This window comes from Paramormyrops kingsleyae, chromosome 2 (genome assembly GCF_048594095.1).
Source record: "Paramormyrops kingsleyae isolate MSU_618 chromosome 2, PKINGS_0.4, whole genome shotgun sequence".
Classification (NCBI taxonomy): domain Eukaryota; kingdom Metazoa; phylum Chordata; class Actinopteri; order Osteoglossiformes; family Mormyridae; genus Paramormyrops; species Paramormyrops kingsleyae.
Window position 1 is genome coordinate 36,121,207 of NC_132798.1, and position 27,871 is coordinate 36,149,077.

Below are 27,871 nucleotides of genomic sequence, written 5' to 3' on the forward strand. Positions count from 1 at the left end.
AGTATATGCCTGTATATGCCCTGTTGTGGACTGGCATCCTGACCAAGATGTACCCCTGCATTGAGCTGTATGATAGGCTCCAGACCTCCCCAAGTGACAACCACCTGGAAGATTGATGGCTGCTTATCTGTAATCCTGTGCTATCATAAATATGTGTATGTGTTCTGGCTTTTTGAAAGAATTAAGGTCAACAAACCATAAAATATAGAAACCATAGAATCATCTGTCACCATATTAGTGGCTTACATCCATTAATAAATACCTACTATATGTCTTTATCGATAATTTAGTTAACTCTGGACCGACATGGAACAAAACTATTCTTGTTATTTAAATACAATAACCATCGCATATCAAACTTCATTGTTTGCTCATATTTGCTAAAATGCAAAAGTGCAATTGCGGTACCATATTAAAAATGCATTTTTATCGTCTGAGGCATTACAGACTTTCCCAAGTACTGAAAAAATATCCTAAGTAAAAGTTCTAAACACTTGGAATTGCGGTGACTTGGAATTCATCCGTAAAGTAATATCATGAGTACTTTTTAAATACAGACTGACAGAAACGCTCCGTAAGAAATGTTGGTCTATTCAACTTTATCGTGTAGGCCTAACATTCGTTATGTTTATCATGAAGCACCTGATCATGGTCAGTAATTTGACCTTCCAAACATGGCATCCCGCTACTTAGCTGTGTCATCATTTACGTACAAGGAAACGGGTAAATCTTTCGTCATATCCGGAAAAGGGGCCGCTGGTCACGTGAACAAGGCTTACTTCTCCGCTTCTCCGATGTGTTTAATATGTGATAGATATACCAAGAATGGCATCCTTCATCGAGGCGACGCGTCCGGTGTGCTTACAGACGCAGTGTGAATGTTTTTTGGCTGCCACTGACGCGCGCGCTTGCCGGGGACGATTCTTTTCAGCTTCTCCCTTCGGGTGTGGGTGTCACGTGACCCGCACGCGGCCCCGCTCGCTCGGAAAAGATGGCGACAGTCGGGTAGAAAGCAACGGAGCGCGACAGCAGCAGCAGCCGCAGCAACCTCGAATCAGTCGCGGTGACTGGAAGCCTCTAGATCGGACGGGTAAGTAAGGTTACTTCCCTTCCACACGGAGTCCGAGGTCTGAAGACAGCTGCCGGCCGATTTTGTGGGAGTTGAGCGCTTCTCAGTGGGAGCAGCCCGGCGCCCTTGGTCACCAAGCTAGCTGCATCGCGGAGTAACGTTAGTTTTGTTTTTGTGTGGCCCGCTGAGAGGTGACTGTGCAGGACGGCGCCGACTAACTCGGGGTGGGGGGGACTGTGTGTGGCTCCCGAGGTGGCAGCGCACGGCAAGCCGTGTTGTCACCTAGATGTCCCCAATTCCGTGATGTTTCTTTATATTAGCTTAGCTAAGTGAGACTTTTGTTCAGTATTGGTGCTTTTAAATACGACGGCAGTTTTTAACGAAACCCTCGTTTAATCCTCAGCTTTGGCGGATAGTCCTGGGGCTACGCGGTTTGTTCATAGTATCTGAACTCGCTCATCAGCTTAGTTGATAGATCGTTAAAATTGGGCAAATTATCGTATTTATTGCACAGGGAGGCGATACTGCTAGTTATCTAGCCGATGGGCTGCATGCGTTAGCCAGTTAGCAGGGAGACTGTATGAATCACCAAAACGTATTATTTTTTTTAGTTTTTATAATTTATTTACCCACATCTGTCCGTATTTATCTACCTTGATATACTGGACGTTTTAGTGAAATTGCGGTTCTGTTGAATTTTTTACTTGACACTGACTAACCGATGGCATCCGTTGGCTAATGGCAAATACTGGATAAGTTGTGGCCCAATCTTCAATTAGCTGGTCACTTTCTTTTCCGTTATTAATCTGGCTTGAACGGTTTAATTTTCTTCTAATACATCGGTACCAATTTGGCAGTTTAAATGTTGCCTTGGTAGCTAGGCACTGACTTCAAACCCGGAAGTTTTTGCATGCGAACACGTGTTTCGGTAGAGGTTATGACCACTTGTAGCCGGCTGTGAATGACCTTTTCCACATATAAGCCAGAAAGGCGTCGTTTGTACATTCAGAATTATTTTCGTGGTGAAGTCTACTTCCGACTGTGAAAATTCGGTGTTGTAATGGTTTTTTTTTTCCTCGTGTATGATGTATTTAAGGAATATAGATACCCGAAAGTTAAAAGCCTGCCACATGCTGGCTGTAGAAGTTGAATTTACTTATGAAACTGTCTGTGTTATTTAAATATTTGTAGCAGTCCAGGTAAAAAAATAATATATATATATATATATGAGTATGGATGAAATTTGGATGGACTGTGTTTGCTTTTTCCCTCCAAAAAAATAATATTTTGATTCGGTTTTGTCTACACCAGGAAAATGGATCCTGGACAAGACTTGCTGCTCGCTGCCTTGAGTGAAAGTGGGATCAGCCCCAATGATCTATTTGACATCAGTGCCATCGACATGGCGCAACCCACCAATGTACAACAGGTAATGAACCTGAGCTGCACTGCAATCGGACAGATGAGCTGCACCGCTGTAGCTCCCTTATTTGGTGTCAGTATGACCGCATTTATATAAAAAAAGAAAAAAAGCCAACCTGGACCACAAGATAAGATATTTTCCACCATAGTGGTCAGTCCAAAAGAGAAATTACACTATATTTTGGTAATGTTGATACTGCCTTTGCATGCTGCTAAGAAGCCACAAGCGTTTTCTTTGTAGTTCAATTAAGTTGGTAGTTGTTGGCAGTTTCATACTGTTCATGTTAAACATTTTTCTATTATGTAGACAACATCATTCAGACACTGAAAACTAAAATCTTGAAAGGGGGTTTCAGAAGGTGATTGTTTTCCTTCCCATATGAATGAATAAGTTTCCAAATTACAGGATGTTTATTTTTTGCAATCTCCATTTTACATATTCAGGAGAGAATCATTATCTTTTTCCTTTTCAAATCCCTCCAGTCTGTTCCAATAAGTGCCCTGGATCTCGGCACGGGAGCAGAGGCAGGTGGGGTGCTGAGGCACGAACCAGCTGTGCCCCTCACCCCCCCAACCCCTACAGTCACAATTAGGGTATGTTTTTTTTTATTTTTATTGTGGCTAGTTTCTGTGCTTTCAAATGAGGATTATGTTCTTATCTGGACAGAGTCTTCTAGGGAATTAACATGCTTTTAGTACATTACCCTAAATCAGGGCTATTCAACTCAGGCCCTCGATTCCAAATCCAGGCCTTGTTTTCAGTTCTCCCAGGTAGTTAGTTTAATAATTACTTATTCTGATTGGTCAGAGGCTTCATACCTGGCTCACACGTGAAGGAAGGCTGGAAAATCAGCAGGGCTCGGCCCTTGAGGACCGTGAGTTGAATAGCCCTGCCCTAAATAATGGTCCTGAACCCCTCATTTTCCATTCATATTTAAATTTTGTGGTAGATTTCTCCATGTATTAGGTGTGGAGGAAATGGTAATTACAGAGCATTTATACTGGCGTAGAACATTCTTGCTGTGTTGGATGGCGCTGGTCTAAATATGCACAAACATCCAGGATCAAAAGTTATTTATTAATAAATTATAGCGCAGATGCTTTCTCCTCTCTCTACTTCTACTGAAATTCCTTCTGAGACCCACAGTATTTCCAGATCATAACTACTCTCTTTACATGGGAAGGAAAATCAGAGCTTCCAAAAAAGATTCTTTTGTTGTACCTGCCTTTAGGAAAAGAGGTGCTTTTCTGAAGTAGAAAACAGCAGCGTATCAGGTTTTTAAGATATTGGATTCACCTCAAGTTTTTGTTTACTGTTCTCCTCATACCAGTGCCTTTTAGTGGTGTTTTTCTTATTCTGTGGTGAGCTGGAAGGCTGTAGGGTCAGGAAGGATGATGAGAAGAAATGTCCTTAGTGGCCGCACTTTGCAAGAAGTGTCCTGCTACATCATTTGAGGATTTAAAAGAGCCGTTTGGCATGAGATTAAGCCCAATGAGCTATCTTATTGATTCATAAGCCCTTTCTCTGTCAGATGGTGTGTAAATGTTTATTTTCCCTGTAACCCCTGGTGGAATTGTGGGCAGCTGTGCTTTTTATCTGAGCCGGGTGTGTATTTGATACTCGCAAAGTTTTTTATTTATTTTTTTATTTATTATTATATTGTACAGCTTTGTACATCGATGTGGGATTGAATCAAACACGTATACAACTCGTTGAGCTGTCCTCTAGAAACTCTTATCCCTCTGTTTTCAGTGCCTGCTTTTTATTCCTGGGTAAATTTCATGTTTGTTGTGAATGGCATGTTGGCATGAATAATGCATATTCTGAGCTGTCTGATCTTTCAGCTGCTTTCAGAGCTAAACTCTTTCCCCTTTGCTCTCCTGTCACCTGGACGCCTGCAGAAGCCTCAGCCGTCGACCACCACATTCGTCCTGAACCAACTGAATCAGCTCCCATCCCTGGGGACGATAGTCGTGACCAAGCCATCTGTTGGCCCCGGTACTACTTCCCGGCAGACCTTAACTGTGGCCAAGGTGATCAACACGTCCTCCACCACCGTGCGGGCCAATTCCACGGCTGCCACATGCGAGGTGGTCCCGTCCAGCAAGGACCAGATCCAGCTGAAGGACCTTCTGAAAACCAGCAGCCTGGGTGAACTCATGAAGCTCAAACCTCCACCGAATATCGCCCAGCCTGTTGCCACAGCTACCAGTAAGTTTATCTGGATTGGATACAGTTTCTCCTGGGCTTCTTGCTTTGTTGTTCATAATGGCGTTTCATGATATGTGACCATTCTGGTAACATTTCTTGCCTGTCAGTGGCAGAATACAGACCTCTCTTAATTTTGACCTGAACCCAAGTGATGCCTACGGTTACCATGGATACGATTCCAGCTTATCGTTTTTTCCTTGGTTGCTTAGCGGCAAATAAATGTTCCCTGTGTGCCCATCACATCACTGATTGAAGGTGTAGGGTGTTTTTTTTTTTTGTTTGGCTTAAACATACGCTTCTTGTTACTTTCTCTGTATGCTGTGTTTAAATTTTTTTTTTTATTTAAAAAAAAGGTCTATATGAATGTGACGTGCGATGTATTAAAAATGTCGTCTGGGGTACTCTCGAAATTGTAGTATTTTCAGATGATGTTGCTTAGCCAACTTTTCCATACATCACACTGTGACCTTGTGTTCCATCTACTTTTCCAGAAATCATTCTGGTCTCAACCACGATGGTAAATAAAGCAGGTAGGGCGGGTGTTAGGGCGACAGTGGTGGTCACTGAGGTGCAAAAATTCATGCTTAACTGGGTTCATGCCCCCTGGTATCGCACAAGTAAAGGGAAAGTCTGGGGCTGTAATTAATGCAGATGAACAGTCATTTTGAGATCCTGGAGTTTCAGGAAGAAAGTGGCACCTTCTAATATAAATTTGATTTCTTTGTCAACCTCATCCTTGCCTTTGTTTTTTTTTCCCCCTCCCATAGCTGATTTGAACAACGGCTTGAAGAAGGAAGTGTCCAGCAAAGATGTGGCCCGCATCTGGGTCAACGACGACATCAAGATGAGGAGCTTTTCCCCCACGAATGTGAGTTCCCCCCCCCCCCCCCAACTTTGCAGCTGTCTCTTATGTAAAAACCGTTTACATAACCTCCTCCATGCTGAGGTGGCGAGGCCACCTGGGTGTTTGTTTTCATTTGAATAAATACCCAGCAGGAAGGCGAATGAACTTAGTGGTGGCATGAAGTTGAATTAATTACAACACTTTTGATCCCTAAAAATAACGTAAACCTTTTTCTAGAAGGTCCATGGGATTAAGGAGGAGGAGGAGCCTGAGGAAGAGGAGGAGGAAGAGCTGGTGCATGCTGAGACTTATGCGGAGTACATGCCTATGAAACGTAAGAGTGCCTGCTGGCTGCTTTTGCCTCTGAGTGTCACACGAATATTTGGTAGCGATGTGTCTGAAGAATTCAAGTGAGATGTATGTCTGTGGGGGTAGCGCAGAGGTGAGGAACGGCGGATCAGATGTAAGTGCTGCTAGGTCAGCTTCCATGTTAGGCTGTTGGACCCTTGAGAGAGAGAGTCAAGTGGAATAGCTCCATCAAAGTATTTCGAGATTGTGGATTAAGCAGCAGTGTGTATCTGTGCGTATGCTGGGGAGATGTAAATCAGCGCACTCCATCACCCCTCCAGTGAAGGTGGGTCTGCGGCATCCTGACCCCGTGGTGGAGACCAGCTCCCTGTCCAGCGTTTCCCCGCCCAACGTGTGGTACCACCTCTCCATCCCAGAGGAGACCATAGACAGGGGCTGGCTGTCCGCCTTGCAGCTGGAGGCCATCACATATGCTGCCCAGGTAAGGTCCCTGTCCGTGGATCCCCCTACCACAGCACGCAGCATCTCAACATGCTTTGTTTTGATTGGTGATTTTGTCTCTGTCTAGCAACACGAGACGTTCCTACCGAACGGGGACAGAGCAGCCTACTTGATAGGGGATGGCGCAGGTGTGGGGAAGGGCAGGACCATTGCTGGCATTATCTATGAGAACTACCTCCTGGGCAGGAAGAGGTCCCTATGGTGAGAGAGCTTGTTGCTTTCAAGCCCTGATTCCTTTGCAGTTTTAGTGATGCGATTCATTGTAACTATGGGCTGTTTGCTGTCCAGGTTTAGCGTGTCTAATGACTTGAAGTATGATGCGGAAAGAGACCTGCGAGACATCGGGGCGAAAAACATCCAGGTCCACTCCTTGAACAAGGTAGGTTGGCGAATGCGCGTCGAGCCGTTTTAGGCAGCTGCATGAGTCTGAAAAACCAAAGCTGGCTCTTTTTCCTTTGTGTCCTGCCGTTTAGTTTAAATATGGGAAGATTTCCTCCAAGCACAACGGCAGCGTGAAGAAAGGGGTGATTTTTGCCACATACTCTTCTCTGATTGGGGAAAGCCAGTCAGGTGGGAAATACAAGACGAGATTCAAGCAGCTGTTACACTGGTGTGGCTCGGACTTCGACGGTGTGGTATCCTTTTCGGAACTGTTCTGTTATAGCATCTGACACATTGCAAGTCCTTGCCAGCAGTCTTCGTGGGGCTATAATAACCTTTCATTTTTTCGTCTTTTTGCCCTGTGTGTTTGGCATGTTCCTTGAGTGATGTGTCAGATTGTGTTTGATGAATGCCACAAGGCGAAGAATGTGTGTCCCATTGGATCTTCCAAGCCCACCAAGACGGGTTTGGCTGTCTTGGAGCTGCAGAACAATCTGCCGAAAGCACGAGTGGTGTACGCCAGCGCCACAGGTAAGATGTTCCTCTGATGGAGGTGTGTGATGTAAAAGGCAGAGGTGAATTCCCTGAATATGAAAGGAGATTAAATGATCAAGCATGTTGCTGGTTCAGTGGCCCATATTAAGTGATATTAGAAGCATGATCATTAAAAAGGTTTGTCTGATTTTTGTAGGGGTATTTGTAGTAAACTTTGTAGGGGTTTGTTGCAACAGCTGATCAGTGACAGGATGGTGGACCCCTTCACCCCCATTCTCACTGTGTTGCAGGTGCATCAGAGCCACGGAACATGGCATACATGAACCGTCTTGGCATCTGGGGGGAGGGGACACCCTTTAAGGAGTTCAGCAACTTCATCCAAGCTGTGGAACGCAGGTGAGTAGTGGAAGTCCTGGTCCTCCCTCTGAGCTGAGCTTTGACCTTGGGCGGGCTGCTGACCAATTGTATACCGATCCATAGCTGTCGTGTGTGTGTGTGGCTCTAATGGAGGGATGGTTCCTTCCTAATAGCAAAACTTAAAAAGCAAGTACTGAGCAGAGTGATTGCTGTTTAACATGAAAATCCTCTGTTAAAATGGTGACACAAGTGTTAAAATCCCTTAAAATTAATCTGAAAAGGTTCCTGCTTCTTATGCTTTCTGCATTTTCTTGGTCCTGAAATGTTCTTCACACAATAACTTATGTAACTTGTGGCTTCACCTCTGTCATCCTGGCTTTCAACTTGAACATATGACTGTTAGTTCTTTACACCTACCAGATGAGGAGTCCACTGAAATAGAATTTTGTTCATTTTAAGGGGCGTGGGTGCCATGGAGATAGTTGCCATGGATATGAAGCTACGAGGCATGTACATCGCCAGGCAGCTGAGCTTCGCTGGAGTAACTTTCAAGATTGATGAGGTTCCGTTGACGGGTGATTATATCAGGATGTACAACAAGGCTGTCCGTTTGGTGAGTCCCGTGTGACTGACTCTGTTTTGGGTTCCAGTGGCCCATTGGAGCAGGTCAGCATCTAATGGGGGTGCCATGTCTCTGCTTCGCAGTGGGTCAGCGCACGTGAGAAATTCCAGCAGGCGGCCAACCTGATGGATGCCGAGCAGCGCATGAAGAAGTCCATGTGGGGCCAGTTCTGGTCGGCCCACCAGCGCTTCTTCAAGTACCTGTGCATCGCCTCCAAAGTCCGCCGGGTCGTCCAGCTGGCCCGGGAGGAGGTCAAGAATGGCAAGGTATGGAGCCCCCACTTGTTCCCCTGGCCGCAGTTATTGGGTTAGGCCTCTCATGCCTGACGTCCGGCCTCTCTGCAGTGTGTGGTCATTGGCCTCCAGTCGACAGGAGAAGCCCGCACCCTGGAAGCCCTGGAAGAGGGGGGAGGCGAACTCAATGACTTTGTTTCCACTGCCAAGTAAGTTTAATCCCCCTCCCCACCAGCCAACAGGAGACGGGGACCCTGATACCTCACATCTCGTGTGTGTGTGTGTGTGTGTGTGTGTGTGTGTGTGTGTGTGTGTGTGTGTGTGTGTGTGAAAAATGTGTACTTGATATATAATGCAGTATAATACTGCATGGTTAGGTAGCATGGGGCTTGCTGGGCCTGTTTTGTAATATGGGGTAATATCATGCATTTGCACTGACACTCAGTGCCGTTCATGTCACAGGGGTGTTTTACAGTCTCTGGTGGAGAAGCACTTTCCTGCCCCAGACAGGCAGAAGCTCTTCAGCCTCCTGGGCATCGACCTGTCAGCCAAGAAAACCCCCTCCCCCAATGACAATGCAGCCACTGACCAGAAGGGCAAGAAACGGAAAGGTGAGCATCCCCCCCCCCCCCCCAAAACACTTCCCTGGCTGCAGTCCTTGGCTATGGATCCTATCAGCCAGACTCGCAGTGGGCAGAGACCATCCTGCCCAGGAAAAGGAGCGGAAACGGTACCATGGTGGAACCGGCAGCCAGGTGGCCCATAAGTTCAACTGCCTTCAGTTCATGGTGTTAAAAGATAATGTATTTGTGGGAGAAGCGATCCATTTAATGTTGTCATCTGCAACTAAAATATTTGCAGAATGAAGGTCCTTTAAATGGAAAAAATGTGCAGCTACTGTGCGCGTATTCCTTGTAGATTGGCCAGCATTTTCCGTGACTGTGCGCGTATTCCTAGTAGATTGGCCAGCATTTTCCGTTTGCCATCTCCGGCCATGCCTGATACATACATACTCATCTCTTCTCCCATCAACAGCTGCTTTTGTTTTGTTTTGTTTGTGCGTTGCTTCTAGCTAAAAGCTACAGGGTGTCTGCTTTGTCTGAGGCCTCTTGCCAAGGGGGGGTGGAGGCGTGGAATTCTAATGTCCAGTTACTGTGTCTCTTTACACTGCTTGTTTTGTCTTGTTGCAAAGACCGCCTAAAATGAGAATGATATTCCATGTTTTAAGTGGGATTCAAAAGATTACCAATTACCTGTAGAGGAAGTTTTTGGTGTTTCAGGCCTGAAGATTAGATATAGTCTGCATTTGTTGAGTCCACATTGTTTTTTTTATACATACATACATACATACATACATACATACAAAAAATGTGTCTGATGTATAGGTACATTTTATAGGTTTCATTTAATATTGAGTGATCTATTAAGTTAATTTGGTGATAGATTCTTCTTATGACTTATGTTAGCATGTTTTTTAACCCTCTGGAGTCGACATAATCGTTGGCGGTGCCACGTATCTTTCTTGTGTATTTTAGTTCATAACTCGCTGAAATCTCATAGAAACATGAAAAAACGCTGACTAAATCCGTAAACTGTCTTCTTTTCAAAATGACCATTGTCGGAAGTATTAAAGTTTTTTAAAAATTAGGTTAAATCGGCAAAAAAGTAAACCATGTCACCTTACTTTGTTTTACCTGCATCGGGGGCGTGTAGTGCCGCTCTCACCCGAAGATCGCTATTCACATTCTAAATAGCTGCATTAGTGCGTATTCAAATCGTATTCGCATGGCATTTTGATGAACATCGCAACAGTGAAACGCGATCCAGATACATCCCCATCAGCGCCATAAAGGGGGTGGGGGATGTCACCAGGTGTCAATGGCTCATGCATACACATGAAAGTTGCTACATATTCAGTGAAAGGAGCCAGAAATAGTGACATGAGTTAGGTTTTTCTTATTTATCCAAATGTTGCAATTACATCATTTAGTCATCTTCATGTAGCCAAGACTTTGGTGATCAGATATCTGGGATCAAAACAAACTTCCACCATTGCTTACTATGTACTTGTACAGCATTTAAACACAAACTGAACCAGATAAAACAAGAGCATATACTGTACTAAACACATCTAAGCACATTTATCAAAACAGTAATTTGTAAAGTAAGAAAATAAATGTATCCAAACAATGTGTCCTGCCCCGATCGTCCGCTCCTTCCGTGTGCCGCGCCCCCTCGTTAACCCCGTGTGGAATTCCCGTGTGATCAGCTGTTTCTGGTTGTTGTCGTTAGTCCTCTGTATTTCATCCGCGTTCCAGTTTGTTTCCCCATTCCGGTCATTGTATTGTATATATAATTATTTTTTTTTTTTTAAAAACACCCTCAGAAACCTTGGACGGTCTACTTTTCAAATATATATAGGTAGAAACTAAATATATTTTTACAGCTTCGTGATACGAATTGAAAGAACAAGAGTGACTGACTTAAGCGTCTCAAAGTAGCTCTGATCGCCTTCCCACTTGTAAATTGCGCTATTCGCATGATAATAACATAATCCGACAGTTAGTATTGGGTAAAGAAATATGTAAATACGCCCATTGTGACCAAAATAAACAAGAGCAAATGTCTAGGTAGTGTTTACAATGATCGGCTACAATATAGCACACGGATACGTCTCTGCCGCTGAAGCTTTGCGCCAATGTTGCCATTTTCAGCAGCGAATCTCATACCTGTGTCCATGGCTCAGTGTGTTAAGCCTGTGTGCCTGTAATCACACGATTGCCGGTTCAAACCCAGTCTATTTAGAACGTGAATAGCGATCTTCAGCTAAGAGCGGTCCTACACGCTCCTGATGCATGCAAAACAAAGAAATATGATACGGTTTGCTTTTTTGCCTATTTAACCTAATTTTAAAAACTTTAATACTTCCGACAATGGAAGTTTTGAAAAGACAGTTTACGGATTTAGTGGTTTTTTTTTTTCATGATTCCACATAATGATTTCAGTGAGATATAAACTGAAATACACGAGAAAGATAAGCGGTCGACGATGCCCTCGTCTCGAGTGTTAATAATAGTCACTGCATCATATTTATCGCTTTCTATATTTATATGGTCACAGTTTTTCATTTTTCATTCCATCTACCAATAAACTATGAACGGGATTTTGTTGCTTCTTTTCTTGTGTTTCAAACTGCCTTTCCAATGTGATGGGTGTAGGGTGCAGTGACATTCCAGACTGATGGGCCATTGACAGTATGCAAACTACTACAGGTGTGAGGACACCTATCTCATCAATATTCACTGTGCAGGCCACTGACTTTGAGAAAAAGTGTCACTCCAGTTCTAATTTGTAGGACGACTCGCTATAATTAACGGAATCACTGCTATCTGTTGACTCACTGGAATCTTTTTCTGTTTGTGTGATTTTAACAAGGAACCCATCCAATGACAGCCTCTCTTGCCTCCTTTTCGATTTCGCAAAAATGTGGACATTGCATTGTAGTTAAACAGATTCATCGCTCGCACTGCTACGCCCTTATTCAGGTAGTGCTTTTCTATTAAATTTTGACTATACGAGTGAGGCATGCCGACTGAGACCGAGCATGGGAGACGATTACCCACAATTCCGCAGCGTGAGAAAGTGAATAACCATTGGTTCAGTTGTGATGACGTGCGCTCGGCTTCAAAACAGGAAGCGCATGTGTGCCATATGATTTTTGATGATACTTGGTGCTCGTAAACCAGGACTTGCTCGGTTTCCAAGTCAAAATTTATTAAAAATCTTTGCTCGTCTTGCGGAACACTCGTAAACCGCATTACTCGAAATTTGAGGTTCCACTGTACATATATTTAGACAGCAAAAATACATTGACAATGATAGACAGTAACAGTAAATTATATAATAAAATACATTTAAAAATAAAGATTTTTTAATTCATTTTTTTAATATTAATAAACCATTACATGTAATTATAATATTGTCGTGCCGAGCGGGGACAGAACGGAGACAAAGGCGCAGACGTCAAGGTATCGGGGAGTATGGGGTTTAACCCTCTGGGGTCTGAGGCCTCTTTCCCACTTTCGGGGTAGTCTGACATGCCTTGACATTTCAAAATATTTCACCTATCTAAAAAACATTTATCCCAAAGTGTTACATGTGCTACATAAATCTGACATATTTACAAAGTACACTAAGATGAGTTTAATGCCAAAACAAATATATAAGAAATAATTTATTTGCCATTAATTAAGTTTATGATATTGAGTGAAACGTGTGACCATGCCACAGTCAGTGAAAGTGTGTTCCCTACTCCTAGACCCGAGAGGGTTAAAGAGTGATGGTGTTTTTGAAGGGATGTTAGTGTCATGAAGCTATGGGTTGAGCCCCATCCCTTCGGTGTTGATGTGTTCCAGGCCAAGAGGCCAAGAAGGGGGCAAAGAAGCCGCGAGTGTCCGGCGGGCTCTCGGGAAGCAGCTCGGAGGAGAGCGGCAGTGACTCCGAGCCGTCCGACAAGGAGGCTGACAGTGACGACAACAGCTTCAAGTCTGTCAGCTCGGGGGATGAAGACGACTTCAACCCCTTCAGGGATGAGTCTAGCGAGGATGAGGAAGACGGTGAGCACACACAGTTCTGATGACGTAATTAAACTGAGGCTGTGCAAACGTTCAGTTTATTGAATGAACCAGAGATTTTTGGATTAATTTATGGTCATATTCAGTTTTTCAAATCGCGTATACTCTATTTTTAAGTCTTGCAATAGCTGATATTCACGTTTAAAAAGATACTTTTTAAAATCTGTGTTCCATTAAAAAATCACATTCTGTAATTTGGCCACAAGGCATACATGCATGCATGTGTATATGTTAAGCTATTTGCTTCTGCTCCAGTGAACATGGGCTGTTGCAAAGGAACTTGTATCAGAAAACGCTCATCATGGCTGTGCTGTACGCTTAATAGCTTAACACAATTAGTAATTGCACTAACCAAGAAAGAACTTTGCCTTAAGAGATCTACTTAAGGGCAGTGCATCAGCCAGGTTCTCTGCTGGGTGACTCTTTGGGCTCTCAGTCTAGATTTGTGAAATGTCCATTTTTGGCAAAACACCTTCCTTCCTTCCTGTTTCTACCTTTTGAGTGAACTTTGGTTTAGTAACTTCATGGTTGTTTTCGCAAAGTACTTGCATGACATTGACAATCAAATGTGTTAAGGACGTCTTTGAAGGAAGTCTTCTCCACTGTGTGAAAATATAGCACTTTAGCATGAATCTCATGATCTGTCATTTTAAGCTCATGCTTGTGTTTGGTATACTCTGATATGGACTGGCTATATCTTAGCCTAACTTGTGGAAGACCAATTGAAATGCATGGTGCTGAACCTGACTAAATTAGCCTTGCTTATCTTTGTGAATTCAGCTGGATGATGGAGGAGAGTAAGGATTCATGATGTTGCAGCCCTTCATTGGGTCTTTTCAGCAGAAACGGCAAATGACTTCATTTAAATTTGCAGGGTCCCCTTGCAGGTCCCCTTTCTAGTTTGGCTTGAAACCACATCAAAATTGCCAAATAACTAATGGACAACTTCTTTACTCACCTGTGCTGTAGAATTTAATTAATTAGTGATGTGAATATTGGCCTGTATAAGATTAGATGTAGCCTGCATTTGTTGAGTCCACATTGTGAGATTTGTCGATGCAGTTAAACATGCATATGCAATTACAATAAGGTTATGACTATCATTTCAAAACATTATTGTGCATTCCGGCTGACATAACAGCGATAACATCATCCTCATCATCGCCTAAATCTTAGGCCTGTAATTGCAGGTGTTGGACTGTATCAGTCATTTAATGCACATGCAATAAGCTACTAGAACCTTATTTTCAGTTCTTTTCATTTATGCAGTGTACTTGATTGCAATGTCAAACTCGTGTCTCATATTTGACTCATGGGGTAACTGCTGCTAACCACAGAATGCAGAACTACTTTTCATTGATCTAAGTATGCTTCCCTATTTCCAGATCCCTGGCTAATACGAAAAGAGCACAAGAAAGGCAAGGTGAAGGAGAACAAGAAGAAAAAGTCCATTGACCCAGATTCCATCCAAAGTGCCTTGCTGGCCTCTGGCCTGGGTTCCACAAGACCTACGTTTACCACTCCTGTTACCAAAGCAATGACCAGCTCTTCATCCTCTAATGGTCAGTGGACCTGTGGTTCAGACCAGATCTTTTGAGTGCATTGGGATGACTAGAGAAGTATCTAGAAAGCCAAAGTTTAGGAATCTCATTAGCGTGAAGCTTTTCTCTAAAGTGAAGCAAGACTTTTTCAGTCTTCTTTCTGAAGTATGCAAGCGTGGTGCTATGGCTACCTTTTTTGTTTGCAGAGGAACCCTGCTCTGATATCCTTGTGCATGGCTCTTGAATTAGTGTGTGAAGAGTCTGTAATCTGTGAAAATGAGTTCGCTAAATAGAATGGTTTGCCGTTTCTCAAATGTCCAGCCAAGAAGGAGAGCGAGAGCAGCGGCTGCGTGACCAGCCAGGATGCAGTGGAGTCTGCTCAGCAGATGAAGCGGCACTTGCTGGAGGAGCTGGAGGATCTGGCTGAGGACCTTCCACCCAACACGCTTGACGAGCTCATTGACGAGCTTGGGGGTCCTGACAACGTGGCAGAGGTTGGCTCGTTATAAAAATTATAAATTAATATTAATTATAACATTTACAGTATCTGCTTATGGCTTTAGAAATTACTTGGGAATGGCAACAATCTAGCTAGCACTTGAAAGCATTGCTGTATTATCCATCTGAAACATGCCAAAAGTATGGTCAAGTTGTTAGTTCTTACCTGCTGTGATTTGACCATCAAAGCATTCTAGGTTTTATCAAACACTAGTTGAAGCAGTACTGTTGCACTTTCTACCTTGTGGGATGTGAATGGGGTTCAGGCCTGGCTTCTAATAACATCACACCCCTTCTCATACCCCACAACTGCTTTGTAGATGACTGGCCGAAAAGGCAGAGTGGTCAGCAATGACGACGGCAGCATCTCCTACGAGTCTCGGTCCGAGCAAGATGTCCCCGTGGAGATTCTCAACCTCACAGAAAAGCAGAGATTCATGGAAGGAGAGAAGGTGCCGCACATGCACATGTCCCTCCTCTTCACTTGTGATTGGAAAAAGCTACTCCAGTAACTCACGATTCGCTTCTCCTGTCTCACGTCTAGAATATCGCCATCATCTCGGAGGCAGCCAGCTCCGGTATCTCTCTGCAAGCTGACCGCAGGGTGAAGAACCAGCGCAGGAGGGTGCATATGACCTTGGAGTTACCGTGGAGTGCCGACAGAGCCATTCAGCAGTTTGGTATGTTTCCAAGCAGTATGCAAAGTCAAGTCTTCACCTTGGTCCTTCCTGCCTGATGAGTGTTGGACGCATGTATGTCAGTTCTCATGTCCTTAGCTGTGCAGTCAACATACTGTTTGTCTGTCCTGGAGGGCTGAACAATGCAGGGAAGATTGAGCGTGTCGAAGTGCTGTTTAAAGAATGTTTCTAAATTAAAAAATGTTCTGCTTATGTGAGAAACAGCCCTGCCAAGTCTCTTTGCTGGATTTTGTAGCAAGTTCATTGTGACAGGTTTTTTAAATTTTTTTCTTATTTTTCTTTGTTTGAAATGGTTTCATATTTTGGACTATTTTGGATGTTATAGGATTTTCATACATTTTTGTAGGTTACATTTAAATGTATGTGGTTAACAAGCTTAGTTTAATTGTATGTCATTAACCTGTGGGGGTGACAGGAAGCTGTATTTGTCTCATGCTCTTTTCATGCGATTATAAAATCAGAAATAGTGTTAACTTACTGATCTGAGGCTTGTAACACTAAGCAAGTTGACTTGTTAATTAGCTTTCTTGAGACTTCTAATTTTTGGCTTCTACAAATCGTAGCTTGTTGTTGTCATTGTAACTTGCATTGCACACCTAACCTGCTCCGAGCAGGTTTAAGTGCCAGCTTTCCACTTACAATGGGTGAAAGTCCCTCCCTTTTACCAAAAATGTTCATCCGAACCGCCCTGTCACTAAAAAATGTAACCTATATAAGACCTGCCCTTTGACTAAAAATCAAGGGATGGGCAAGCCACTGATTTTTATTCTTGATTTGATTCCAAGTAATACCAAGGTTTTTTATCTTGATACCAAAATTCAGTACCCTGTCCCTTTTGTGGTGGATTAAATCTGGCAAGGGACAGGGGGTGCTGATCATAAAATTTGTCAAGTGGTGAGGGGGAGGGGGGGTAGTATTACAGGGTATCATTCAAGCTCTTAATTTGCACCATTAATTTGCTGTCGTAGTACCATTTAACATGGCAGTTGGGATTAATTGATCTGGTTCTAACTCTGGGTATGTAAACCTTACTTTGTGGTATACCCCACAGGTGTCTAAGATGCCTTATTTCATTCTGCTTAACCCAACCCAGAATGATGCGTTACATCATTCCCTCTTTGGGGTTGTATAGCCTCAGATTTGGAGAATTCTGATTTAGATTTTGGTATTTTCCCACCAAGTGCTCACTGATGTGAAATATCTTTGTCCTGATAATCCCTCTTCCCTTTCCTATCTGAGCACAGGTAGAACCCATAGGTCCAATCAAGTGACAGCCCCAGAGTATGTGTTCCTCATCTCTGAGCTTGCTGGGGAGCAGCGTTTCGCCTCCATTGTTGCTAAAAGGCTTGAGAGCTTGGTAATTTGCCTGGTCGGAAGAGATTGGTGTCATGTTTTGGGCTTGGTATGTTGAGCATCTGTAAACATGTGGGCCTTCTGCTTAGGGTGCCTTGACGCACGGGGACCGGCGAGCCACCGAAACCAGAGATCTGAGTAGGTTCAACTTTGACAACAAGGTAATGGCTTTTTTCCTGTAATGGCTTGATGTTTCTCCTTGGGCTGCATTTCCTCTGACGTGCCTTGTCCCCACAGTATGGTCGAAATGCACTTGAAATTGTGATGAAGTCCATTGTCAACCTGGACTCTCCTCTGGTCTCCCCACCTGCCAACTTTGATGGCGATTTCTTCAAAGGTATTGCTGTTTCTTTCATGTCACTTCAGTTGTGTTTTTGTCAGAATGCATCGTTAAAGGGATATTTTTGTCTTTCTCATTTGCTCCCCTGTGAGTTTTAGCTTGGAATGAAACTTGACGTTATCAACTTTTTTTTTTTTTTTTTTGGTCTGCTTTTGTCTACAGAAATCCGCCATGGTTTAATTGGAGTTGGATTAATCAATGTAGAAGATCGTTCAGGCATTCTCACATTGGACAAAGGTCAGATGTGGCTATGTGGCTTACTTTATATTAAGTTAATCTCACATTTACAAATTACAAAATGGTCTGTCTTTTCTACTTGCTTTAACATGTCGTCTTTTTATGGGCAGATTACAACAACATCGGCAAGTTTCTCAACCGTATTCTGGGAATGGAGGTCCAGCAGCAGAACGCACTATTCCAGTACTTTTCAGACACGCTGACAGCAGTCATTCAGAATGCCAAGAAGAACGGTCGATATGACATGGGAATTCTGGGTAGGTCAGCGTTTTCTAAAACGTGACCTTTCCGCAACGTTGGCTCCTAGCCTCACTTGACAGTAGATTTTAAGCATGACATCTGGCTTGGCTTTCTTTCTCTGTCCTGTTTTAGATCTGGGGTCAGGAGATGAAAAGGTTAAGAAAACAGACTCCAAGAAATTTCTGACCCCAGGTTATTCTACCTCTGGACATGTAGAACTGTCTATGGTAAGAGTGTGTTCTCTTGGATTAAAATGCCACTCTTTCATTGATGTTAGTGCTTTCAGTTCTACAGTGTTTGTGTTTCCACAAAAGGGAAAATGGGTTCTGTTATTTGATGGTGTATTCTTTTCCTGTCTCTGCAGGTGAGTGTCGAGAGGGGAATGTCTTGGGAAGATGCCACCCACATTTGGGCTGAGCTGAGCGGACCCGACGATGGCTTTTATGTACAGGTGAGATTGATGTCTGTTTGTTAAAAGCTAAGGTCGTTGACTCCATGTCCAAAGGCTGAAATATTAAAAAAATTCCATGTGTTAGGTGAGGAACAATAAGAAGACCGCCATACTGGCAAAGGAGGTTAACGCCAAAAAGAGGCTCTTCTTAGTCTACAGGCCAAACACTGGGAAGCAGCTCAAACTAGAAACCTACGCAGATATTCACAAGAAGTGCAAAAAGGTGGGTGGTGGCTTTTTAGTTACGTTTCTGCCTGTAAGTGGGCTGTGAAGGCACTCTTACTGACGTGCTTCTCCGCCCACTCACAATAGGTTCTTTCAGAAGATGCCAAGCAGCATTGGATAGACCAATACAATTCCTCAGCAGACACCTGCTCCCATGCTTATTGGTGGGTAACTGCTTCTGCCGTTGCTAATTCTCAAAAGCTGGTGATTGATGTTAATTACACCGTTCAGCTGGGTACTTTGCTTTCATTCATGGCCCATGTGGGTCTCTCATGGGTCTCCACAGGCGAGGGAACTGTAAGAAAGCATCGGTGGGGCTCCAGTGCGACGTGGGTCTTCGCTGCAGGACCTACCATGTCCTCTGTGGTTCTGTGCTCAGTGTCTGGACGAAGGTGGAGGGTGTCCTTGCCTCTGTCAGTGGAACCAGTGTCAAAATGCAGATTGTTCGATTGAGAACTGAAGATAGCCAACGAATTGTGGGTGAGACATTTACTTTCTATCCACGGCCAAGTGACTGTCCACGCATGGTTTGTATGGAATATCTTTTAGCCAGATAAGAAAAGTAAATGGACATGAAAGGGTAAATGGACACCCCTGCCCCACCGCCAGGGATCATCACCCTGGTCATACATGGGCATGCACTTCCATGGCATAACTCGTCTCTGTCTGTGGCAATATGTTTAGACTGAGAGAAACTGTGTAGTTGGGCTGGGCATATTAGAAGTGATATATCGACTTATTGTCATATAAAATTTTGACAAAATGTGAAGTTTCGATAAACTGTCTAAAGAACATAGGCTGATGTCTATCAAACAATCACATTTCAGAAACACACATTTCCAACCAGTTGTTTGATGTTCTAAGAACAAACAACCTGTGTCCAACAAACGCATAGTTGATTGAGTTAGCAGAGGACACCACATGCTTCCCTTTTGGTAATATCATGGAAGAGAAAACTCCCTCAGAGGAAACTTGGTGTCAGTGAAGGAAGTTGCAGCTTAACAGTCACAACATCATTTAAAAAAGGAGAATGTAGATAAGATGTTGCCGATGTGGCGGTACTTGGGTAATTTAATGTCTGACATGCAACAGACTGATGCTGTATACTATGAATTCTGCTGGAAACTTGTACCAATTAAAGCTGGAAATACTCTATACTTATTTCACCACTTGAAGCTTTGCCGTCTAGTAGAACATACGGAATGCAAGTGCTTACAGTCACAAAACCCAGCAGATAGGGTTTCCTATTTCAATCTAGTGAATTAAAATTACCTCCTGTATTGGTTAAGAATGGGACAGAGCGTTCAATTTTTCAGTAAGGGAGGGGTGACAACTCCACAAGCAATCTCAAACCCGTTCATAGGATCAAGAATTGAGGCACACAAATAAAAACCTACCAACCAACCGTACTGTTGGCATGTTGCACTCTGACAAGTTTATTTTTGTATGATTAATTTAGTAATATTAATTTGTTTGCGGTCTTCCTTATTTCATGTTCTGAATGTTTTTAATGTTAATTCTAAAGGAAATTTTAAGCAAAAGTGGAACCTTAAAGTAATGACTTAAATCATAGCAATAAGTTTTGGTATTGACTGATATGAAGGAAGTTATTGTGATAAAATATTTTACCAGTTCATCCAGCCCTGCTATATAGGTTACATTTTTAAATACCTTGTCCATGGTAATAATTGCTTTTTGATCACAATGTCCATCAGAATTCACCATGGTGATGATGCCTGCCCATCTCTGAATGGGCAAAGTAGCGATGCCATATTAGGGGGTAAAATATCTGTTTGGGATATTTTCTGGATTAGCCAAATTGTACTGACATGTGACTCTGTCCCAGGCTTGATCATTCCATCGAACTGCACAGCTCCGCTCCTCAACATCCTCTCGTCATCCGATCAGTCCCAGCAGCTGGCTGTGAGGCAGCAGCAGATGTGGCAGCAGCTGCACCCGCAGAGCATCAACCACTTCTCCAAGACATAGTGGGGCGCCCTCCCTCCCTCCCACCCAGTGCCCGGCCTGTACCCCACGCTGTCAGCGTTTCCCGCCCAAAGAGTACTTTAAGGAGAGATCAGCTGAGTGCCTCACTCCTGCACGGAGGAGACTTGAATGAAGGAGTGGACGTTGGGGTGGGGTGGGGGGGACCCCTCATGTTCGTCTTTTTTTGGTCACCTCCCGTACTCTTACCTCTGCTCCTCAGCTTTTGTTTCATCGGTTCCGTTCAGCTTTTTGAAGTGCTTGAACTTTTATTGGTTTTTTCAGTTTTTTTTTTTTTTTTTTTTTTTTTGAAAGACACATTAACAATGCTCAGGGGTTAGTTTGACAAAACAATCACTCCCTCCCCCCTCCTCCCCCAGGGACCCGTGTTAAACGTAACTATAGGATGTGTGGAGGATAGAAATTGAAGAAGCATGGCACTGCTGGTCTCCCACTCTGTCCTGTTCCCTTCATGGAATCTCTTCACAGCCTCGAGCCAGTGTAGAAGTGCGGTATCCTCAAGCCGCCGTCCACCACTGGCACTTTCAGATCTGCAGCATTGCATGATTTGACAGACCCGTCATTGCATTTAAGGACTATGGTGTTCATTTAATGTGGTCGGATTAAAGATCTATAATGAACCCTACCTTCCCCTCCCCATCTGTGCAAATCTTGAAGATGTTTTTTTTTTCTTCTTTTTTCAACTGGAATGTCGTTGTAGTCAAGCCTTCATTTGGCTTTGATCTTTTTACTTTTCTATCAATGTGTTTTAATATTTGCTTAATACAAATACATTTCACGTTGGAGCAAAGGACTTTCTAATATCTTGATTTAGATGCTGTAAATCTCTTCATAGGATAGATTAATGCGGGAATGATGCATTGATGTAAAAAAATGTATAGTTGCATTTCCTTTCCCCCCTTTTGCTTAAAATGGATGTTTATAACAATGGAGGGCAATGTAATTTCATGCTTGCACGAGTTGCACTACTGATTTGTTGTACAAAGAATTTAAATCTCTTCAAGAGCAAGGTATTTAAATCTTGCACATGACCAATAAACCTTGAGAACAAAATCACTATTTTAATTTATTAGATGCTAGAAAAACGTCCATACTATATGTATTTTTCCTCGATATTCAGTCTCTTATGAACACACTGTAAATGGGTTGTAACACATTCATAGGGTGTCTTCTTTGAACGTGATTGTCTTCTCTCAAAAGCTAAAATTTCATTTGAAGCCGTGAATATGTATTTGTTTATGGGGTTGGGCGGTTCCTCGTTTCTGAATGTGATTTGGCTTAAAGGTTAGAAACGCAAAAAGCAAACGACAGCAAGTTAAAAAGGAAAACTGCAAGTGGTGGAATTTAATATTATGGGCACCCGACACACAAATGTTTCAGAATCACAGTGACCACATTCAGTAATTGCCAGGCGTATATTTTATTTAAACCTCATGGATTTGCATAGACGGATAGTCCAAGCTGTCGGGTGTCAGCTCTTCGTAGGGGGGTATATGTTACATTTGGGAAGCACAATGCGCCGCATCGACCGGGCGTGCAAAGCCAGGGAGCCGTAACAGTGCCGGGCATTGACGAGCTGCGTGTCGTGTCCCTCCCTCCCTTCCAGCGGAAAAATTTAGCACGCAAGTCCAACGAATCGTCATGGGGCATAAAGAAAGGGGGAGGGGAGATTTACGCGACAGGAAGAGGTTAAAAGTGGCACACATCCCTCTTTGTTAAAAAATCAGAAGCAGAAGCAGCCCTCATGGCTGTGCTAGTGTCATTATCGCACTATCGATACGACACATTTAGTTTACAGGAAAGAAATGATGGACTTGTGCCTAACAGATGGTCGAATAGTCCACCTTTGAATTCCTTTATACCATGGCAATCAGTTTTTTTTAATGATTTTTTCTTTTAAAATATCGTTAAGCGTCTGGCGAAAATAATACTGAACAACTCACAGAAAATAACATCTACTTGAGAAAAAGTACTGGTTCTATTAGACTTAGTCATATGTACATTTTTATTCCAGATATTGTATGTTAATATGTCATATACACATTTCTCGAAATAACCATCACATTCATGTTAGTAAAATATGCTTCTCATTGATTTGAGAGCGCTCAAAAGTGCGTGTACACATAGATATACATACATATGGGTGTGTATGTGCATACATAAACACACATTTATATATATATAAATATATGTGAGTGTATGTGTGTGTATATGTATATATATATATATATATTACACATAACAGGATGTCTGGAAAGTGATGTAAAGTTATCTGGACAGTGCGCAGTACCTTTCTGGGAAAACTGGGAAAACGTGAAAATAAAAAAAATATGTAAAAACTAAAATCAACAAAATATGTATATCAAACAAAACACGTATTGTTGGTAATTTTATATGTATGGACGCAAAAATCTTTTAAAAATGTTTATTTTCCGAAACTTAAGTGTTTTATTTGTATATATATAGTGCGAACACGCTTTGGGTCAAAATGCCATGAATTTACCATTGTGATGATAGATTGCATTGTGGGTGTCAATATAAAGTGACGGCCATATTTGCCGGTGCCGCTCTGCTGTAAACAAAAAGTGTCTGAGAGAGACAGAGACGCTTCAGTGAATTTCAGGACATTTTTATTTGTTTAATTTATAATGTCTCTGGGAATGTCTTACAAACCCAATCTCCACCAGCACATTCCGGGAACTTCCGTGAATCAGGGTAAGAAAGAAATTTGAGCGTATTTTTAATATTTTCCGCGTTTTGTCGGATGCAAAAATTCGGTGTTGTAATGAATACCTGGGGAAAGCCCTTGTCTGTAGTTTTTGTCCAGTTATATATATAGGGTCAGATCCTGCGAGCTGATTCATATCCGCCATTATTACTAGTCATAAAAACCTTTTCCTTCTCGTTCGCCGGCAATGGAAACGGAAATGTAATCACCGTTTTAAGTTATTTCGCGCTGTCGGCTAGCCGGCTTGGGTCAATCGGGTGCGCCGAGATGCGTTTTTAAAATGTATCACTTTGGCTTTTTAATTCGGTCCGTACGGTTTCCTCCATGATCGTCTCCCTGAGCCCGATGATTGATCTGGATGTGGAGCGCGTATTTCTGACCCTCTGAGGACACCTAGCGTCAGACAGCCCTTATTACACCCTGTGCTCATAATACTGCGTATTACGCTGAAGGGCCAACGGGGTACATGCACGCTTAACGCACAGAGTCAGCGTGCACGGCCCATGCATGTATATTAAAAGCCTGTCAGAAAACGGTCGGCGCAAGATTAACTGGGATCAATTTTTTACGTAACGCGAGTGCACCTTTTGTATTCTCTTTCAGTTGGAAATATCCACTCTCCATCAACAAGCTTAGCAACCCTGCAGTCTTACAGGCCAATAGTGAATGACTATGGACCTCCATCTTTGGGATATTCCCAGGTACCGCAAGCCAATGACAAAATTTGTATATGTCGATGCTAAATATACCCTTATACAGTTAAGTATAATAACATATGCAGTGCTTAACAAAGTAAATTTGACAGTTTTTGTCTGTCTGTATCTATTTATTTATTTAGCTCCAGGGGACTAGTGGAACCCAAGTGCCTCAAAGCAAATATGCAGAATTATTAGCCATCATTGAAGAACTGGGGAAAGAGATTAGACCCACATATGCTGGAAGTAAAAGTGCCATGGAAAGACTAAAGAGAGGTAATCTTCCAAAAAACAACTTTAATATATTACACTAGAGCAGGGTGTCTGAACTCTGTCCCCCAGGACCTCCAGATAGGCCACATTTTCGCTTCTTTCCAGCTGCGAGAAGAATAAAGAACACTGAATACCTGGTATAGGTGTGTTGGGAGCTGGGAGGAAGCAAAAATGTCGATTATCTGGGGGTCCCCATGGACTTGGTTGAACAACTCTACACTAGAGAGACCATTATTAACTATTGATTTAAGGCTGTATGCATTTTATTAAATGTTCTGGACTGGATTCCAGTCAATTGCAGGGCACATGCACTCACTGACACACTGTCAATTTTCATAATCACATTTTTGGATTATGGGTGAAAGCCACCAAAACATGCAAACTTTTCAAGCAATTTAGTTCTTTATTAATATTTAATTATTATTTAGAGATGTACCATTTAAGACACACACTGTTTCAACCTGATTTGGGTCATTCTTTGTATTAGTAGATCTCTGAAAAAAAAAATCACGTTTTTACTTCCTTTGAAGGTATAATTCATGCCAGGGGACTGGTGCGTGAATGCTTGGCAGAGACAGAGAGAAACGCCAGGTCCTAAGCACCCTGCTACAGAAGCTTTGGATGTCCTTCCCTTTAACAATTCATGTGCCGGGCTGTGGAACGGCTTCCAGAAAATGTAATAATAAAATAACAATAATAATAATAAAATATGTTGATGTTTGGTCTAGGGAATGCGTAAACTGAATGCGGAATACCAGTATAGGAGAGATACTTGACAAGAACCTCCTGGTTTTATATGTGTTCCCATTTGGGAATGACTGAATCTCTTAACTGCTTGTATAAATGAAAAGTTAAAAATGCATGTTAGGTAGTAATGTCCCAAAATAATTATAGAAACTGCATGACATTTACAGGAAAAGCCTGTAGCATGGGACATTTTAATGATTGATTTGGATCTTTTTAACACACTAATGTAGTTAACAAGTAAAAAAGAAGGATAGTGCCAAATACACTGTATCCCACACCAGATTTGGATAAACTGTTGTAATAAAAATGATTTGCATCTTTGTATGTATTTATTACTCAGTGTAATAAAACTTATTTTCATTAAAGTAACTGTACTGGGATTTTTTTTCCAATGCAGATGAATGAGTGTGTTTAATCTGGAGTTATTTTACACAGAAAATCATGACCAAAACATGACTGGTTTGATTCCCAGGAAGGGGCAGGCTCTTGTACCCTTCAAAGAGACAATTATTGAGTTGCTTGACTAGTGTGGATGTTTTTTTTTTGCTTAATATTCATTTACATTTGGAACAAAGCTTCCTTTTCAGTTTATGTTTGACAAATACTGGTCAAAGCCACAATTTTGCCAGTCAGTTAATGTGAAGTATATAAATACATCAGCTCATTATCTCCAAATGCTATATGCTAAATACTAGAGGTTCATTATTAAATGGAGATCTTACAGTTGCTTGGCCTGCTCTTTCAACACTATTCATTAGTACATTTTTATTTACAAAGCCACTCTGGTATCTCATTTTAGGCCTGAGAAACAGGGGACTTTATAAAATTTGGTGCTTATGTCTGTCCTTAAACCTTAAGTTTAGAAAATAAGTTTTTCTATTTTTTGCACTTGCTGCTTGGAATATGCCTGCAAAATTAGAGTAGACTCATGGATTTGGTCACTTTAAAAGGATTTAAAGTTATTAAACTATAAGGCCCATGGACATCTTTTGAGTGTTGTTTTGAGTATGCTTTTTACTCTACTGACAATTTGACTTTACTGTAGTTTTTAGCTTGGTTGTGAAAAAAATCTAGTTAAATAAAGGCTAACTAAAACTCACTTTACCTAGGTGAGTATTTTAGTTAAGCTAGTCATGTTATGTACCTTGCTAATTAGCAGAAGGGGAAGATCCCCCTAGGGACCGGAATGGCTCCACACACCAAACATCTTCAGCTATCACTGTTAATTTTAGATCATTATATGTACTCTTTTTTGGGTCTGTGGGTCTATGGGGACAAATTTAAACATGCTGACAATCTAGTCTCTGCAAAGTGATCAGAACAAATATTCATTATGAGCTTTGGACATTTCTTTATTTTTACTTACAGTCTTAAAATGTCCTGTTTAATAACCCTTTGCAGATATATTTATATTACAGCCAAAGTAAAAAAAATGGTCACAACACATTAGTCCACTCTATCCAAAGCTGTTACACTCTGCCTAAGTGCTCTGCACAGATAATAAGATTTGGCCTAATAGGGAAAAATTCCGGAGACACGTCATCTGGTGTCTTCCCCCTGTTTGGAATCTGCTAGGACGTTCTCCTTAAACAGTCGTTTCTTCTCCAACGTTTCCCTCGCCCTCTTCCTTTTCTCCAGCTTCCGCCACTCCTGCTCCTTCCTCTGTTTGAGGACACCACTGTCTTCACCTTTGTAGAAAATATCCAGCTTCTCCTGCATGATCTCCCGAGCCTTTTTCCTGTTCATGTCCACAGACCTGGTCTGGTGACACTTGAACAGAGAAATCAAAGTTATTCTTCTAGCTATTTATCAGAATTAAAATTAAAGATTAATATTAAAATACCTTAACATTTAAAACATCACAATGTTGATCAACAGCCACACTCAGATGACTCAAAAGACAATGACAACAACTCGCAACCTATATAGTCATTTTCACATATCACAATTTAATAATTAAGTTGAAAATACATGAGAATCATTAGTAGAATTAATCTGTAGACCATCGCATTTTAAATTCACCTTCACCACAATGCCAGATGGGATGTGTTTAAGAACCACGCAGTTACAGGTTTTGTTAGTTGCTTGTCCCCCTGGCCCGGATCCTCTGACGAACTGCTCTTCCAAGTGCTCTTCATTTAGGCTGTCGAGATCAATGCGGTCCTTTTTCCCAGCCGCTCGGATGCGCGGCAAACCTACCGATACTGGAGATAAAAGGAGCCGCCCAGGAAACTTTAGCTCCCATGTCAGTGTTTGCCCGGCCATAACGATAAGTCGCGATAGTACATACGACGGCATATGGTCTTCTTATGGACGCGATTTTGAGACAATTATCAAATATATTATATTTCAAATATCTAGAAAACCAGTTAAGTATTGACACATAATTTGCGTGTTAGTAACATGCATATGTATACTGCGTACACATTATGTCATATTCCACATTAGGAGCAGTGATATACTGTTGAGTTAGTTGTCATCGGTATAGCTATAGGGAGTTATATTGACATTTCTGGATGCAACCAACATATGAGGCATGAGTCAGCTAGCTAACTAGGACTGCGGGTAGCAATATCATGATACGCCACATAAACAGCTCAATTAGTCTCCGATTTAAGTTCCACAAGATATGAAAATGTCAAAACAATCGAAGCACTCGGCTTAAATACACTAACACGTAAACCCCAAGCTTTCAATTCTTTGGTTGAACTACGACCTTACAACTTGTACTTCCAAGGTTACTTCCGCCTTTTGTGGGAGAA

At 42.2% G+C, this 27,871-nt stretch overlaps 3 protein-coding genes across 6 annotated transcripts; 2 read left to right on the forward strand and 1 right to left on the reverse strand.

Annotated features, from left to right (window-relative positions):
• Nucleotides 1–725: 725 nt before the first annotated feature.
• sbno1 (strawberry notch homolog 1 (Drosophila)) lies at nt 726–21,719 on the forward strand. Of its 4 annotated transcripts, none has more exons than XM_023843329.2 (33): nt 726–1,090; nt 2,381–2,498; nt 2,975–3,085; nt 4,394–4,703; nt 5,195–5,233; nt 5,471–5,571; nt 5,785–5,881; nt 6,177–6,337; nt 6,425–6,558; nt 6,646–6,736; nt 6,831–6,992; nt 7,134–7,269; nt 7,524–7,629; nt 8,050–8,203; nt 8,296–8,478; nt 8,557–8,654; nt 8,908–9,056; nt 12,861–13,061; nt 14,465–14,641; nt 14,942–15,114; nt 15,439–15,570; nt 15,663–15,798; nt 17,061–17,173; nt 17,259–17,330; nt 17,407–17,506; nt 17,672–17,746; nt 17,857–18,003; nt 18,119–18,213; nt 18,351–18,437; nt 18,523–18,660; nt 18,750–18,826; nt 18,949–19,142; nt 20,509–21,719. In XM_023843329.2, the coding sequence occupies exons 2-33, from the start codon at nt 2,385–2,387 to the stop codon at nt 20,649–20,651; spliced, it is 4,206 nt and encodes a 1,401-aa protein (XP_023699097.1). In that variant the 5' UTR covers nt 726–1,090; nt 2,381–2,384; the 3' UTR covers nt 20,652–21,719. The 4 variants fall into 4 exon arrangements, with proteins under 4 accessions (XP_023699097.1, XP_023699098.1, XP_023699100.1 ...); XM_023843330.2 differs by having other exon boundaries at nt 5,788–5,881; XM_023843332.2 differs by lacking the exon at nt 5,195–5,233 and having other exon boundaries at nt 5,788–5,881.
• A 1,488-nt stretch (nt 21,720–23,207) lies between these two features.
• Nucleotides 23,208–25,474, forward strand: LOC111860046 (cyclin-dependent kinase 2-associated protein 1). The gene is made up of 4 exons (XM_023843337.2): nt 23,208–23,381; nt 23,998–24,095; nt 24,233–24,365; nt 24,893–25,474. The coding sequence occupies exons 1-4, from the start codon at nt 23,315–23,317 to the stop codon at nt 24,958–24,960; spliced, it is 366 nt and encodes a 121-aa protein (XP_023699105.1). The 5' UTR covers nt 23,208–23,314; the 3' UTR covers nt 24,961–25,474.
• A 966-nt stretch (nt 25,475–26,440) lies between these two features.
• Nucleotides 26,441–27,819, reverse strand: mtrfr (mitochondrial translation release factor in rescue). The gene is made up of 2 exons (XM_023843328.2): nt 27,132–27,819; nt 26,441–26,879 (listed from the first exon to the last, which is right to left on the reverse strand). Exons 1-2 carry the CDS (start codon nt 27,405–27,407, stop codon nt 26,649–26,651), a joined length of 507 nt encoding a protein of 168 aa, XP_023699096.1. The 5' UTR covers nt 27,408–27,819; the 3' UTR covers nt 26,441–26,648.
• Between the last annotated feature and the right edge of the window lie 52 nt (nt 27,820–27,871).

Excerpts from the sequence above, each read along its gene's own strand:
- mtrfr (XM_023843328.2), bottom strand. The coding sequence starts at position 27,407 with ATGCCGTCGTATGTACTATCGCGACTTATCGTTATGGCCGGGCAAACA. Across the intron at positions 26,880-27,131 it reads CATCTGGCATTGTGGTGAAG|TGTCACCAGACCAGGTCTGT; the intron begins GTGAATTTAAAA and ends TCTCTGTTCAAG.
- LOC111860046 (XM_023843337.2), top strand. The coding sequence starts at position 23,315 with ATGTCTCTGGGAATGTCTTACAAACCCAATCTCCACCAGCACATTCCG. Across the intron at positions 23,382-23,997 it reads GGGAACTTCCGTGAATCAGG|TTGGAAATATCCACTCTCCA; the intron begins GTAAGAAAGAAA and ends ATTCTCTTTCAG. Across the intron at positions 24,366-24,892 it reads CATGGAAAGACTAAAGAGAG|GTATAATTCATGCCAGGGGA; the intron begins GTAATCTTCCAA and ends CTTCCTTTGAAG.
- sbno1 (XM_023843329.2), top strand. The coding sequence starts at position 2,385 with ATGGATCCTGGACAAGACTTGCTGCTCGCTGCCTTGAGTGAAAGTGGG. Across the intron at positions 5,882-6,176 it reads GGAGTACATGCCTATGAAAC|TGAAGGTGGGTCTGCGGCAT; the intron begins GTAAGAGTGCCT and ends TCACCCCTCCAG. Across the intron at positions 13,062-14,464 it reads TAGCGAGGATGAGGAAGACG|ATCCCTGGCTAATACGAAAA; the intron begins GTGAGCACACAC and ends CCCTATTTCCAG.